Source organism: Thalassophryne amazonica, chromosome 15 (genome assembly GCF_902500255.1).
Source record: "Thalassophryne amazonica chromosome 15, fThaAma1.1, whole genome shotgun sequence".
Lineage (NCBI taxonomy): Eukaryota > Metazoa > Chordata > Actinopteri > Batrachoidiformes > Batrachoididae > Thalassophryne > Thalassophryne amazonica.
This window is the reverse complement of record NC_047117.1, coordinates 64,861,784-64,875,373: the sequence shown is the minus strand read 5'-3', so window position 1 is coordinate 64,875,373 and position 13,590 is coordinate 64,861,784. Positions and strand designations below refer to the sequence as shown.

The 13,590-nt window shown below is 42.6% G+C and overlaps 1 protein-coding gene across 3 annotated transcripts; it reads right to left on the bottom strand.

Annotated features, from left to right (window-relative positions):
• Positions 1-2,364: 2,364 nt before the first annotated feature.
• On the bottom strand, positions 2,365-11,007 carry LOC117526217. Of its 3 annotated transcripts, none has more exons than XM_034188269.1 (2): positions 11,003-11,007; positions 2,365-3,352 (listed from the first exon to the last, which is right to left on the bottom strand). In XM_034188269.1, the coding sequence occupies exon 2, from the start codon at positions 3,288-3,290 to the stop codon at positions 2,688-2,690; it is 603 nt and encodes a 200-aa protein (XP_034044160.1). In that variant the 5' UTR covers positions 3,291-3,352; positions 11,003-11,007; the 3' UTR covers positions 2,365-2,687. The 3 variants fall into 3 exon arrangements, with proteins under 3 accessions (XP_034044160.1, XP_034044159.1, XP_034044158.1); XM_034188268.1 differs by lacking the exon at positions 11,003-11,007 and adding an exon at positions 6,039-6,824 and having other exon boundaries at positions 2,365-3,349; XM_034188267.1 differs by lacking the exon at positions 11,003-11,007 and adding an exon at positions 6,025-6,822 and having other exon boundaries at positions 2,365-3,340.
• Positions 11,008-13,590: the final 2,583 nt, after the last annotated feature.

Below are 13,590 nucleotides of genomic sequence, written 5' to 3'. Positions count from 1 at the left end.
AGCACAAGGGTGTCCATAAGTGCACGTGGCACCAGGACACCCTGAGCCGGAGGTCGATGATCAACTTTGTAGTCGTATCATCTGACCTTCGGCCACGTGTCTCGGACACTCGAGTGAAGAGAGGGGCAGAGCTGTCGACTGATCACCACCTGGTGGTGAGTTGGATCCGCTGGGAGGGTAGGAAGCCGGTCAGACCTGGCAGGCCCAAATGTATCGTGAGGGTCTGCTGGGAACGACTGGTGGAACCCTCTGTCAGCGAGGTCTTCAACTCCCACCTCCGGGAGAGCTTCTCCCAGATCCCGGGGGAGGTTGGAGACATGGAGTCCAAGTGGACTATGTTCTCCACCTCCATTGTCGATGCGGCTGCTCGTAGCTGTGGTCGCAAGGTCTCTGGTGCCTGTTGCAGCGGCAATCCCCGAACCTGGTGGTGGACACCGGAAGTAAGGGATGTCGTCAAGCTGAAGAAGGAGTCCTACTTATCTTTGTTGGTAGGTGGGACCCCAGAGGCAGCTGACAGGTACCGACAGGCCAAGCGTGCCGCAACCCGTGCGGTTGCAGAGGCAAAAACTCGGGTCTGGGAGGAGTTTGGGGAGGCTATGGAGGAGGACTATCGGTCGGCCTCGAAGAGATTCTGGCAAACCGTCCGACGCCTCAGGAGGCGGAAGCAGCTCTCCACCAGCACTGTTTACGGTGTGGGTGGGGAGCTGTTGACCCTGACTGGGGATGTTGTCGGGCGGTGGAAGGAGTACTTCGAGGATCTCCTCAATCCCGTCGTCACGTCTTCCGAAGAGGAAGCAGAGACTGGGGACTCAGAGGCGGACTCATCCATTACCCAGGCCGAAGTCACCGAGGTGGTTAGAAAGCTCCGTGGTGGCAAGGCTCCTGGGGTGGATGAAATCCGTCCTGAGTACCTTAAGTCTCTGGATGTTGTGGGGCTGTCTTGGCTGACACGCCTCTGCAACATCGCATGGCGATCGGGGACAGTGCCTCTGGATTGGCAGACCGGGGTGGTGGTCCCTCTGTTTAAGAAGGGGGACCGGAGGGTGTGTTCCAACTATAGGGGGATCACACTCCTCAGCCTCCCCGGTAAGGTCTATTCCAGAGTACTGGAGAGGAGAATTTGACCGATGGTCGAACCTCGGATTCAGGAGGAGCAGTGTGGTTTTCGTCCTGGTTGCGGCACACTGGACCAGCTCTACATGCTCCATCGGGTGCTCGAGGGTTCATGGGAGTTCGCGCAACCAGTCCACATGTGTTTTGTGGATCTGGAGAAGGTGTTCGACCATGTCCCTCGGGGCACCCTGTGGGGAGTGCTCCGGGAGTACGGGGTTCGGGGTCCTTTGCTAAGGGCTATCCGGTCCCTGTACGACCGCAGCAGGAGCTTGGTTCGCATTGCCGGTAGTAAGTCAAACCTGTTTCCATTGCACGTTGGCCTCCGCCAGGGCTGCCCTTTGTCACCGGTTCTGTTCATTATTTTTATGGACAGAATTTCTAGGCGCAGCCAGGGTGTAGAGGGGGTCTGGTTTGGGAACCACAGAATCTCGTCTCTGCTGTTTGCGGACGATGTGGTTCTGTTGGCTTCGTCAAATCAGGACCTTCAGCGTGCACTGGGGCGGTTTGCAGCCGAGTGTGAAGCGTCTGGGATGAAAATCAGCACCTCCAAATCCGAGGCCATGGTTCTCGACCGTAAAAAGATGCTTTGCCCTCTTCAGGTCGGTGGAGTGTCCTTGCCTCAAGTGGAGGAGTTTAAGTATCTCGGGGTCTTGTTCGCGAGTGAGGGACGGATGGAGCATGAGATCGATAGACGGATCGGTGCAGCGTCTGCAGTGATGCGGTCGCTGTATCGGACCGTCGTGGTGAAGAGAGAGCTGAGTAGGGGGGCAAAGCTCTCGATTTACCAATCGATCTACGTTCCGATCCTCACCTATGGTCATGAGATTTGGCTCATGACCGAAAGAACGCGGTCGCGAGTACAAGTGGCCGAGATGAGTTTCCTCCGCAGGGTGGCTGGGCGCTCCCTTAGAGATAGGGTGAGGAGCTCGGTCACTCGGGAGGAGCTCGGAGTCGAGCCGCTGCTCCTCCACGTCGAAAGGAGTCAGTTGAGGTGGGTCGGGCATCTTTTCCGGATGCCCCCTGGACGCCTCGCTGGAGAGGTGTTCCGGGCACATCCCACTGGGAGGAGGCCCCGGGGAAGACCCAGGACACGCTGGAGGGACTACATCTCTTGGCTGGCTTGGGAACGCTTTGGGGTTCCCCCGGAGGAGCTAGGGGAGGTGTGTGTGGATCGGGAGGTATGGGCGGCTTTGCTTGAGCTGCTGCCCCCGCGACCCGACTCCGGATAAAGCGAAAGAAAATGGATTGTTTGTTTTGGAAAAGTGTAAGGTTTATTCATTGTATCAAACATTTTGCATTTTCACAAAATACTCTGAATCCTATAATGTCTTGTTGTATTGACATGGTCAGACGGCCAGTTTAAAGGACACACATCCAACTAACAAAAAGAAGAAGAAACACAACAAAATTACATTTGCACAGAGTTGAATCAATACTGATATGATCAAATCAGATGAGGGAAAAGCTCCAACACTATAAAAAGTTTAAAATTAACTCATATATGTGGCTGTGAGATTCTGTGTATATATTTTCCTTATGAAATGTGATCAAATCAGCAAAGTCTCTGAATGCTTTTACTGCATTTTCTCCACAGTCTGAAATGCTGGTGTTTGGTTCTTTGTTTCTTCCGGACAGAGTTCCTTCATTGGGTCCATCACCACAGGCGGAGGCAGGTGCAGGCACGTCAGCTGAGCCTTGAACGCCTCCATTTCCTCTTGCTCCACTTCCTGTCTCCTGCTCAGCAAGTACAAATCCAGTGACACCCTCTTCTTTGATGCCACATCCCAACGCATCACCAGGCAATCTGGACACACAGTGTTAAGCATCACGCCAGTAAGGTTGAACCGACCCCCTACGTTGAAGGTGAAGTTGCTGCCTTGTGTTGAGATGTTGTAGTACAGGTACTGGCACTGGTCTTGAAAGCGGTTGACTTGGGTGTAAGAGGAAGTTGTGGATGTGTTACTCACTCCGGAGAAGTAAATAGTGATGCTATCTCGGAGTTTTAAGGCATCTAGTGATGCCGCATGGCTCAGACTTCCAGCAACCATAGCCCACCGTCCATCCAGGTGATGAGGATCCAGATGGTCCAAAGGTCGGATCAGGTCTTCACAAGCCTGAGGAGCTGAATGGCTGACAGGCATCAAGGAGAGGAGGGCGATGGCAGACACAACAAACATGTTTGTGTGAAAGTTGTATGTTCGTATCTCCTCTTGTTTCAAGCTCACCAGCAGCTGGCCTGCTTATGGACTTAGACCTAATTTATACTACATCCTGAATCAACAAAAATGTCAGTTTTGCAACAGTGTACAAGTCTGCTATCCATTGCCCAACTGGGGATTCAGTGATGGTGCAAGACCAAAAACTTTGGATTTATGATATTTTGTAAGGGGTGTTTATTGAGCTTTAAGTCTTCTTCTACAAAGAAAAATGTTACAAATTACTGGCAATAATTTGTATTTGTGCGGGAATAACCAATAACAAATTTCTGAAGCATTTAAAGGGGTCAAATTGCACCACACAACTTTCCAAAATGCTAATATGGCTAATCAACTGGTCTAAAGAGGTCATATTATTCAAGTTTAAATAATGTAATATAGGACCCTTGGTCACTTAAAACAGATTGAAGTTGTTGGCCAAAAATACACTGCAGAAACTGAAGGTATTAATCCAAAAATACAAAGGTTCACTCCAAGAATGCAACATCCATGAGACCAAATCATACAGATTGTTTCTAATTCTGTGTTACTGTAATATACAGTTCTGTGTGACCTTGGCATTTGAGTCATTCTGTCCAAAACTGAACCGCTTTGTCCTTGACAAACACACAACCCTTCCACCATGTTTAATCCATGTTTAAATTAGAGGTGATAACTGTTTGAATTAAACAGTTATGACCTCTAGTATAATTTTCAAGGTTGCCCAAGGTCAAAGGTCCTGTGACCAGCAGAAAGGTGCTATATGACATCATATTAGCTGTGGACTCCTTTGCATTGCACTGAATCCTCAAGGAACAAGTCTGTGGTCTACACAAACAGGGCAATTCTATAGACCATACACTCTAAAAAATGAGCCGCTGTCTCAACAAGAAAAAGTGATGTAACAATTTGCATAGATTTTTTACAAATTATTTCAGCTCAACTAGAGAAGTCGTGTGGCGTTAACTCAGTGACGGCTAAGTTGAAATAATTTAAACAATCTATGCAAATTGTTATATCAATTTTTCGAGTTGAGACAGCAGTTCCTTTTTTAGGGTGTACAATTCTGCAGAAGTCTGCAGTGTTTTTCCAGTATAACTTTGGTCAGTTTCCTTAGCAACACAGGTGTTTTAACAATAACCCTTACATTTACTATGCGTAATTACTTATGACCTCTGAAAATGGAGGCCTTTAATGTTATTAATGAATGGATAGACAGTCTGGCTGGGAATGATATTTAAACTTTTTGTCTGTACTGCAAATTAGTTATGGCAAACTGTTTTGCAATGTTTTAAAACCTTTGCAACACTCTTGTTTTAAGAAGGTTTGGGAGAACTAATCATAATAGTAGATTACAACAAGCTAGTGCCAGACTCGTACACTAATTTTCTTCTAGGCAACGAGTTGGAAACTTCAGATAGCATGATTTTCCTACGATTTAACTGTAAATCATGAACAAAAATAAAAACATTTTCAAATAATTACACTGGCCATCCATCCACCTCAGTTCCATCAATTTATTATATATATTTAACCACAACAGGCCATCTGATGGCACCCCCTTCACTTAAGGGTTTTGAATAAATATCTTGCACCTACCATACAAATGTTGTACCACAAATGTTGTTTTCATGTAATTTACTCTGCTTATGCTGTGTTTTCAATTTGAAGTTCTGGAGTTGTTTTTGTTGTTGTTGTTTAATTACAGCCAATTTGGAGTTTCAGTGCTTAAATTTGATCTTATTCATTTATTTTCAAAATTAGTTGTTGTCTAGTCAATGTCTAATGGTACCTGGCTAGTGAATTAATGATTTTCATTAGTCATCCCAACCCTGGATTTAAGACATTGTTCTAGAAGGTTTATCCCAAGTACAGTACCAAATAGACAACAGAAAAGTAAAACCAGAATTAAAGAATGGATAGAATGTGCGGCTAGAGATGACACCGACAACTGCTGCTGTTCACTTGTGTGTTGTCTCTCGGCTACAGCCGACAAATGATGAAGACACCTGAATATTTAATCTGTACTGCAAAGTAGTGATTGCTAATTTGAAACATTGCTTTGCAACATTTTATAACCTTTGCAACACCTGTGATTTGAAACATTGTTGCTGAGTCCATAGCAAAGGAAGACATGCTTTAAATGTCAGATTTCCAGGTTACGATCAGCGGAACCATAACCATGATAGATATGTAGATAGTTGTTTTAGAGATGTGGGAATGGACTAGTTGTCGGCGTGGGTGGTTGCCATCCAGGACTCAAGGCAGTTCCGTGGTTTTGTGGAAGCAGCAAAATGCAGCATGAGTGCATGATCCAAGACTTGACTTGACTTGTCAGCAGAGGGTCTGTGCATGTACAAGCACATAGTTTGCTTGTATTTTCCACTACATGATTCAAAGCAAATGTACTTTTAGGAAAGAAGAATAAAGAAAATAAGTACATCATGATCCTAGATAAACATGATGAATCAGTAACTAACAGAACCCTGCAAATATTTTATTTTTGAAATGCAGGACTAAGAAATCAAAAGAACTTTGCTCTGCTAATATTTACACTGTGGTGAAACACAAGGCTTGTGAAGCAACTATAAAAGCCAACAGTCCTCTTGCATCAATGTGCAGCCGATCACAGACACACAGCAGTTTGACTTTGACAGCCACAAACATGTTGATTGTGCACGCCATCATTGTCCTGTGCTTCACGTCTGTGAGTTTTTCAGCTCCACTGACCTGTGAAGACCTGATCCGTCCTCTGGAGCATGTGGACCCTCTTCATTTGGAGGGAAAATGGGCATTAATTGCAGGCAGTGTGAGCAACCCACATTCACTGGAATTCTTCAAACGCAGAAACAGCTCCAATGTCATCTTTACCAGTGACAAAAATGAAGCTCACACCTACAACTACACAGTCTTTGTCAATTCTGGTGGCATGTGCCACAGTCAGTCCATGAACATCTCACTGGAAGGCAGCATAATGAACTTTAAGCTGTACAGTCAGATGAACGTCACTGGGACATTCATCCAAACATCCTGTGCAGACTGTTTGCTGATCCGCTTTGATTCTGAGGGACTGCTACGTTTGTACCTGTTCAGGAGGAGCAGAAAGTTCGGACAGACGGAGCTGGAGGAGTACAAAAAACAAGTGGAATGTCTGAAGATGCCTCCACCTGTGGTGATGGATCCCACCAAAAGCCTTTGTCCAGAAGAGCCTGTCAGCAACCCAGCAGCTTCTTAGACGGAGATGTGAAAGGCTGAAAGGACTTTGATTCATGAGAGTTGATCACGCAGTAAAAATGAATGCTTCATAAATTTCACCCTGTGCATCAGCATCAGGTCAACACCATGTCTTAAAGGGGAAAAAATCATTTTAATAAACCTTTGAGTGTAAAATATAGTTGGGGTTACAGGATAAATGTTCTCGAACTCTAACAACTCCATGACCATGCAAAGCAAAATTTAGACCTGATACAATGTGTTTAGATGACGGTGACATATGTTACAGAAGTCCATATCTGTACTTGTGCTTGGTGTGAAAGAAATGAACTATCAAAACAAAAGTGTGCTCTCTGCATTGCCAACCATTTAAGATTACTGTTAGTGTCATTTGTGTGTGTGTGTGTGTGTGTGTGTGTGTGTGTGTGTGTGTGTGTGTGTGTGTGTGTGTGTGTGTGTGTGTGTGTGTGTGTGTGTGTGTGTGTGTGTGTGTGTGTGTGTGTGTGTGTCTACAGTTGTGCTCAAATGTTTATATACTCTGGCAGAAATTTTTTTTTTCTCTCTTTTTTTTTGGCCATTCTTCAGGGAATATGAATGAGAACACAAAAACTTTTTTTTAACTCATAATGACAACAGAAACTACCCAAATGATCCTGATCAAAAGTTTACATACTCATGTTCTTAATACTGTGTATTGCCCCCTTTAACATCAATGACAGCTTGGAGTCTTTTGTGGTAGTTTTGGTTGAGGCTCTCTGATGGTAAAGCTGCCACTGAATATGTTTTGGACTTTATTTACATCAATTATGAAGAAACACAAACAGTGTGGGACTCCACGGTAAATCTGTACGAATACACAGTTCTCAAAAACTGAGTGACTGTGCAACAAGGAGAAAAGTGAGGAAAGCCACTAAGACACCCAGAAGAAGTTACAGGCTTATGTAGCTGTGACTGGAGAAATTGGGCACAGTGCAAATTTTGCATTTTGCATCACCACTCTTAGCTTCATAGTGGAGTAGGGCAGAGAAGGATTTTCTTTCACCAAAACAGATCAAATCTCAGTTTGCATCTCAGATGTACCTTCTGGAAATTTGTAGCTAAACTTTCAGGTCTTCTTTTTAAGAAAATCCCCCTCTATACCACTTCATCATGAAGCTGTGTAACTGGTGATACAAAATGTAAATACAGTTGTATGCAAAAGTTTGGGCACCCCTGATAATTTTCATGATTTTCCTTTATAAATCATTGTTTGTCTGGATCAGAAATTTCAGTTAAATTTATCATATAGCAGACAAATACACTGATATTTGAGAAGTGAAATTAGGTTTCTAGTATTTACAGAAAGTGCAATAATGATTTAAACACAATTAGGCAGGTGCATAAATGTGGGCACCCTTGTCATTTTATTGATTTGAATACATGTAGCACTAATTATTGGAACATAAAATTAGTTTGGTAAGCCCATTGACCCTTGACCTCCTTACACAGGTGAATCCAATCATGAGGAAGGGCATTTAAGGTGGCCATTTGCAAATGTTTCTCCTCTTTGCATCTCTTCTAATGAGTGGCAACATGGAAGCCTCTAAACAACTCTCAAATGACCTGAAAACAAAGATTGTTCAACATCATGGTTTAAGGGAAGGATACAAAAAGCTATGTTAGAGATTTCATCTGTCAGTTTCCACTGTGAGGAACATAGTGAGGAAATGGAAGACCACAGGCACACAGTTAAGGCCCGAAGTGGCAGGCCAAGAAAAATCTCAGATAAGCTGAAGCGAAGGATGGTGAGAACAGTCACAGTCAACCCACAGACCTGCTCCAAAGACCTACAACATGATCTTGCTGCAGATAGTGTCTCTGTGCAACATTCAACTATACAGCACACTTTGCACAAAGGGATGCTGTATGATCCTGTAATGCAGAGGAAGCCAAACAGCGTCACTTGAGGTATGCTAAAGCACATTTGGACAAGCCAGCTTCATTTTGGAATAAGGTGCTGTGGACTGATGAAACTAAAATTGAGTTATTTGGACATAACAAGGGGCAGTATGCATGACAGAAAAAAAACACAGCAAAGTACTTGCTACCTACAGCAAAATTTGGAGGTGTTTCCGTCATGCTGTGTGGCCATGTGGCCAGTGCAGGTACTGGGAATCTTGTTAAAGTTGAGGGTCACATGGATTCCAGTCAATATCAGCAGATTCTTGAGAACAATGTTCATGAATCAGTGACCAAGTTGAAGTTGCACCAGGGCTGAATCTTTCAACAAGACAATGGGCCTCATGTATCAACGTTGCACGCTTGTGGCGTAAATTTCCGGTGTAAATTTGAAGTACACCAAAGTTGCTGTGACATGTATCAAGCAGTGCGCACCTGCCCATTTTTGGCGTACGTCCGACGTGACCTTGATAAATGTGGCGGGTGAAAACAATCATAATGAACACGCCCATAAATATTTAGACTCTGCTTCAGACACACCCTCATTTCACGACATGGAAGCCAGGAAGACGGCAAAGAAAAAGAACTTCACCAGTCACGACGTGTACCAATAGACCGTCAAAAGCGGCCGTCGCATTAATTGTTTTGTAGTATAATCAAAAAAGTGTAATTCTCTTTTCACGTCAGTAATACTTGACGTGGATATTTGCTAGCTCAATTAATAAGACACGCCTTATTTTTCAGATTTCTTTATTTTTTTAATTTATTTCTTTATTTATTTTATGTTAACAAACGAATGGAGAAAACAACCTGATTGCAGCACGGGCGAAGGGAATGACAACACTACAGTTGTAATTATCAATTTCATTGTCTAAAACGATCACACCACATAAAGTTAAGCTCAGCGCTGCTCTGGCTCCAGGCTCGAAGTCTGGAGAAAAAGGCGAGCAGCGCTTTCTTTGTGGTCAGCGCTGTGACCATGGATCGTGTTCCATAGACCAACAATCCCGCAAAAGCGGGATTTGTATTAATTATTATGTAGTATAATCAAGAAAGTGTTATTTATGTAACATGCATTGATTTGTATAATGGCACTGTTTATCATGTTGATCGTTTTCATTTTTATGTGGATTCCAGTGCTGGTTCATTTTGGTGTATAATTTACACCACCTCTCGATCTGGTGTATATTTTCAGCGCACCGTATGCCAACGACCACATTGATAAATGCCAAGTAGCGCAGCCATTTTGGCGTACACCCCATATACACTCAAATATCGCCGTACGCAACGTTGATACATGAGGCCCAATGACCCTAAACACTGCTCAAATTCTACTAAGGCATTCATGCAGAGGAACAAGTACAACATTCTGGAATGGCCATCTCAGTCCATATTGATGTATTTTTTTCTGTTGGGGTGCCCAAATGTATGCACCTGCCTAATTTTGTTTAAAGAATTATTGCACTTTCTGTAAATCCTATAAACTTCATTTCACTTCTCAAATATCACTGTGTTTGTCTGATATATGATATATTTAACTGAAATTGCTGATCCAAACAACCAATGATTTATAAAAGAAAATCATGAAAATCATCAGGGGTGCCCAAACTTTTACATACAGTTGTACATACAATGAGGCAAATAAGTATGTGATCCAATGTCGATTTTGCACGTTTTCCACCTACAAAGAATAGAGAGGTCTGTAATTTCTATGTAGGTACACTTCAACTGTGAGAGACAGAATCTAAAAAAAACAATAAAAAAATTCAGAAAATCACATTGTATGATTTTTTTTAATAATTAAATTACTTTTTATTGCATAAGATAACATTAATGCAAACGTTATACCTGCCTGCTGGTTGCGAATGATGCAACCGACAGGTGTGAAAAAACCCACGCATGCGCACGAAGGTTCAAGCTTGAAGCGCACATGATTCAAATACAAAAATCCAGTTTTTGCAAAAAATAAAAAGGTCGGATAGCTTTCTAACAGACCTCGTATTTAGCGGTATTAATATTCGCGTTTACATTATGAATATGTACGTATATGTACGTTATGTATTAAAATAGCAGTATTTAATTTGGCGACCTTGTTTAATTCGCGAAATTCGCATAATAAATCCCACGCGAATATTTGCACCTTTACAGTATTTGCAACAGGAAGGAGAAGCTCCCTTTATTTCTCAGCTTATACATACAAACATGTTTTTACAAACCAGACAAGTGTAATTGTGTGTCTACATGGGTATTTACAAGCCTACTAATCTGTTTGATATCAGAGGAGGATAGGGACCAGGGAGCAAAAATTCTCAACCCCCATGGGAAAAGTTTATCTAGCAGTTTCCCCTTTCATCACTTAAGGGATTACTCTGGCAGAGGAAACTGAAACTTGAGGGTGTGTGATAATAGCTGTGTAACAGTTAGTGCTTGTTGCTTATTATCAATGAAAAGAAAATACATAACGTTGATATCCAGATCAGAAAAAAATCAGCAGAATTCTCGGGGGGGGGGTCGGTTGAACCCCCTGAACCCCCTCTATATACGGGCATGTTAATAAACGCGTGTTACATCATAATGGTTGGAGATTTTGCATTTTTAACTTCACCATCTGATTCCTGAGAAAATTTTACCCTGGAATAACATATTTTTAATAATTTAATTGAAAGCTGATTTTTTTTTTTTTTTTTTTTTATCAAAATGTCATAAAGTTGTGACTCAGACTCTGAACCCTTTTCTAAGTATGCCGCTCCAGGCGATCGAATGGTTTCATAGCATCCAGAGAGAACCCAGCAGCAGGGAGAGGTGAAGTGGAGGCACAGTCTATTATGTGGAACAATCTCCTCATATTATCTGCTGAGGTCATTGATTTAATGAAGCCCGTCCGGTCACAATGAACCAGTTTGGTCATTAAAGACTGGAGCCTACGAGCCAGCAACTTAGCAAATATTTTAATGTCTGCACTCAAAAGGGACAAGGGCCTGTAACTTGAACAATCCTGGGCATCTTTATCCTTCTTAAGTTGAAGCAATATGATTGCTGTATTAACATCTGTAGAGAAAGAACCAGCACCCAACGAGGCTTGGACCATTTCAAACAATAAGGGCCCTAAATATTCCCAGAAAGTGAGATAAAACTCAGGAGGAATCCCATCCAGACCAGGAGATTTACCACGACACATAGCTGAAGATGCTTCCTCAAGTTCAGTGATTTTAATTGGGCAGTTTAATTTTGGCAGCTCTTTTTCTGGCAGTCTAGATAGATGCACTTGTTTAAGAAGATCTGTGCAAATCTGTTCATTATGCTTTACTTCAGAACTGTATAATTTATTATAGATGGAGCGAAAAGTATGGTTAACCTGTACAGGCTCCATCAAGATCAGAGAAACGCTAGTCCGCCTTCAACCGAAGTGCGAGCAGGTGGCTCGGTCTGGCCCCATTAAAGTAATATAGTTGTCGCGTTTTATGAATTCTCCATGGTCGTTCAGGATGTCATTAATTTCTTTTTAACTAGGTCATAGCGGGAGGCAATCTCCTCATCAAAGTTTTGCTGCAAAATTTTCTTGAAAACAGAGAGGTTACTTTGTAGAATACACAGCCCGGAAGTGAAAAAATGTGTCTTATGACAAGCAAAGCGTATGGTATTATACTGGATAAAACCTTTAACGGCATCCCAGAGAATCCTTGGTTCTGTGAGAAGCAAATATACAGTGGGGCAAAAAAGAATTTAGTCAGTCCCTGATTGTGCAAGTTCTCCTACTTAGAAAGATGAGAGAGGTCTGTAATTTTCTGTACACTGTAACTATGAGAGGCAAAATGAAAAAAAAATCCAGGAAATCACAACGTAGGATTTTAAAGAAAAATTATTTGTAAATTATAGTTGAAAATAAGTATTTGGTCAATAACAAAAGTTCAACTTAATACTTTGTTGGTAATGACAGAGGTCAAACATTTCCTGTAAGTCTTCAACAGGTTTGCACATACTGTAGTTGGTATTTTGGCCCATTCCTCCATGCAGATCTCCTCTAGAGCAGTGATGTTTTGGGGCTGTCACTGGGAAACATGGACTTTCAACTCCCCCAACAAATTTTCAATGGGGTTGAGGTCTGAAGACTGGCTCGGCCACTCCAGGACCTTGAAATGCTTTTTAACGGAGCCACTCCTTCGTTGCCTGAGCCATGTGTTTGGGATCATTGTCATGCAGGAAGACCCAGCCACGTTGCATCTTCAGTACTCTCACTGATGGAAGGAGGTTTTGGCTTAAACTCTCATGATACATGGCCACGTTCATTCTTCCCTTAACACGGATCAGTCGTCCTGTCCCCTTTGCAGAAAAACAGCCCCTTCCATTTTCTTACAATTGCTCCCACAGTTGATTTATTCACACCAACCTGCTTGACTATTGTAAATTCACTCTTCAGAGCCTGGTGCACATCTACAATTTTCTTCCTGGTGTCCTTCAACAGATCTTTGGTCTTGGCCATGGTTGAGTTTGGAGTCTGACTGAGGCTGTGGATAGGTGTCTTTTATACAGATAACGAGTTCCAACAGATGCCATTAATACAGGTAACAGGTGGAGGACAGAAGAGCTTCTCGAAGAAGTTACAGGTCTGTGAGACCCAGAAATCTTGCTTGTTTGTGGGTGACCAAATACTTATTTTCCACCATAACTTACAAATAAATTCTGTAAATTTTTGGATTTCTTTTCCTCATTTTGTCTCTCATAGTTGAAGTGTACCAATAATGAAAATTACAGACCTCTCTTGTCTTTCTAAGTAGGAGAACTTGCACAATCAGGGGCTGACTAAATACTTTTTTACCCCACTGTATAATCAATATGGGAAAATGATTTATGTCTTGCTGATCAATGTATGAACTGTTCAGTGTTTGGATTAAGCATACGCCAGAGATCCTCCACTCCAACCTCCTCCATCCATGTGCAAAGAGCATTTGAAGCATGTGTCTGATCCGTTTTCAGATCGGCTAGATCTATCTGTTAAACAGTTGACTACTGAATTAAAGTCAGCACCTACTATAAACATAAAACCAGGAAGTTCAAGCATTAACTTAGCTATCTGATCAAGAAAACTTTTATCAAAAACATTAGGAGCATATAAAGAAATCAAGGCTACATT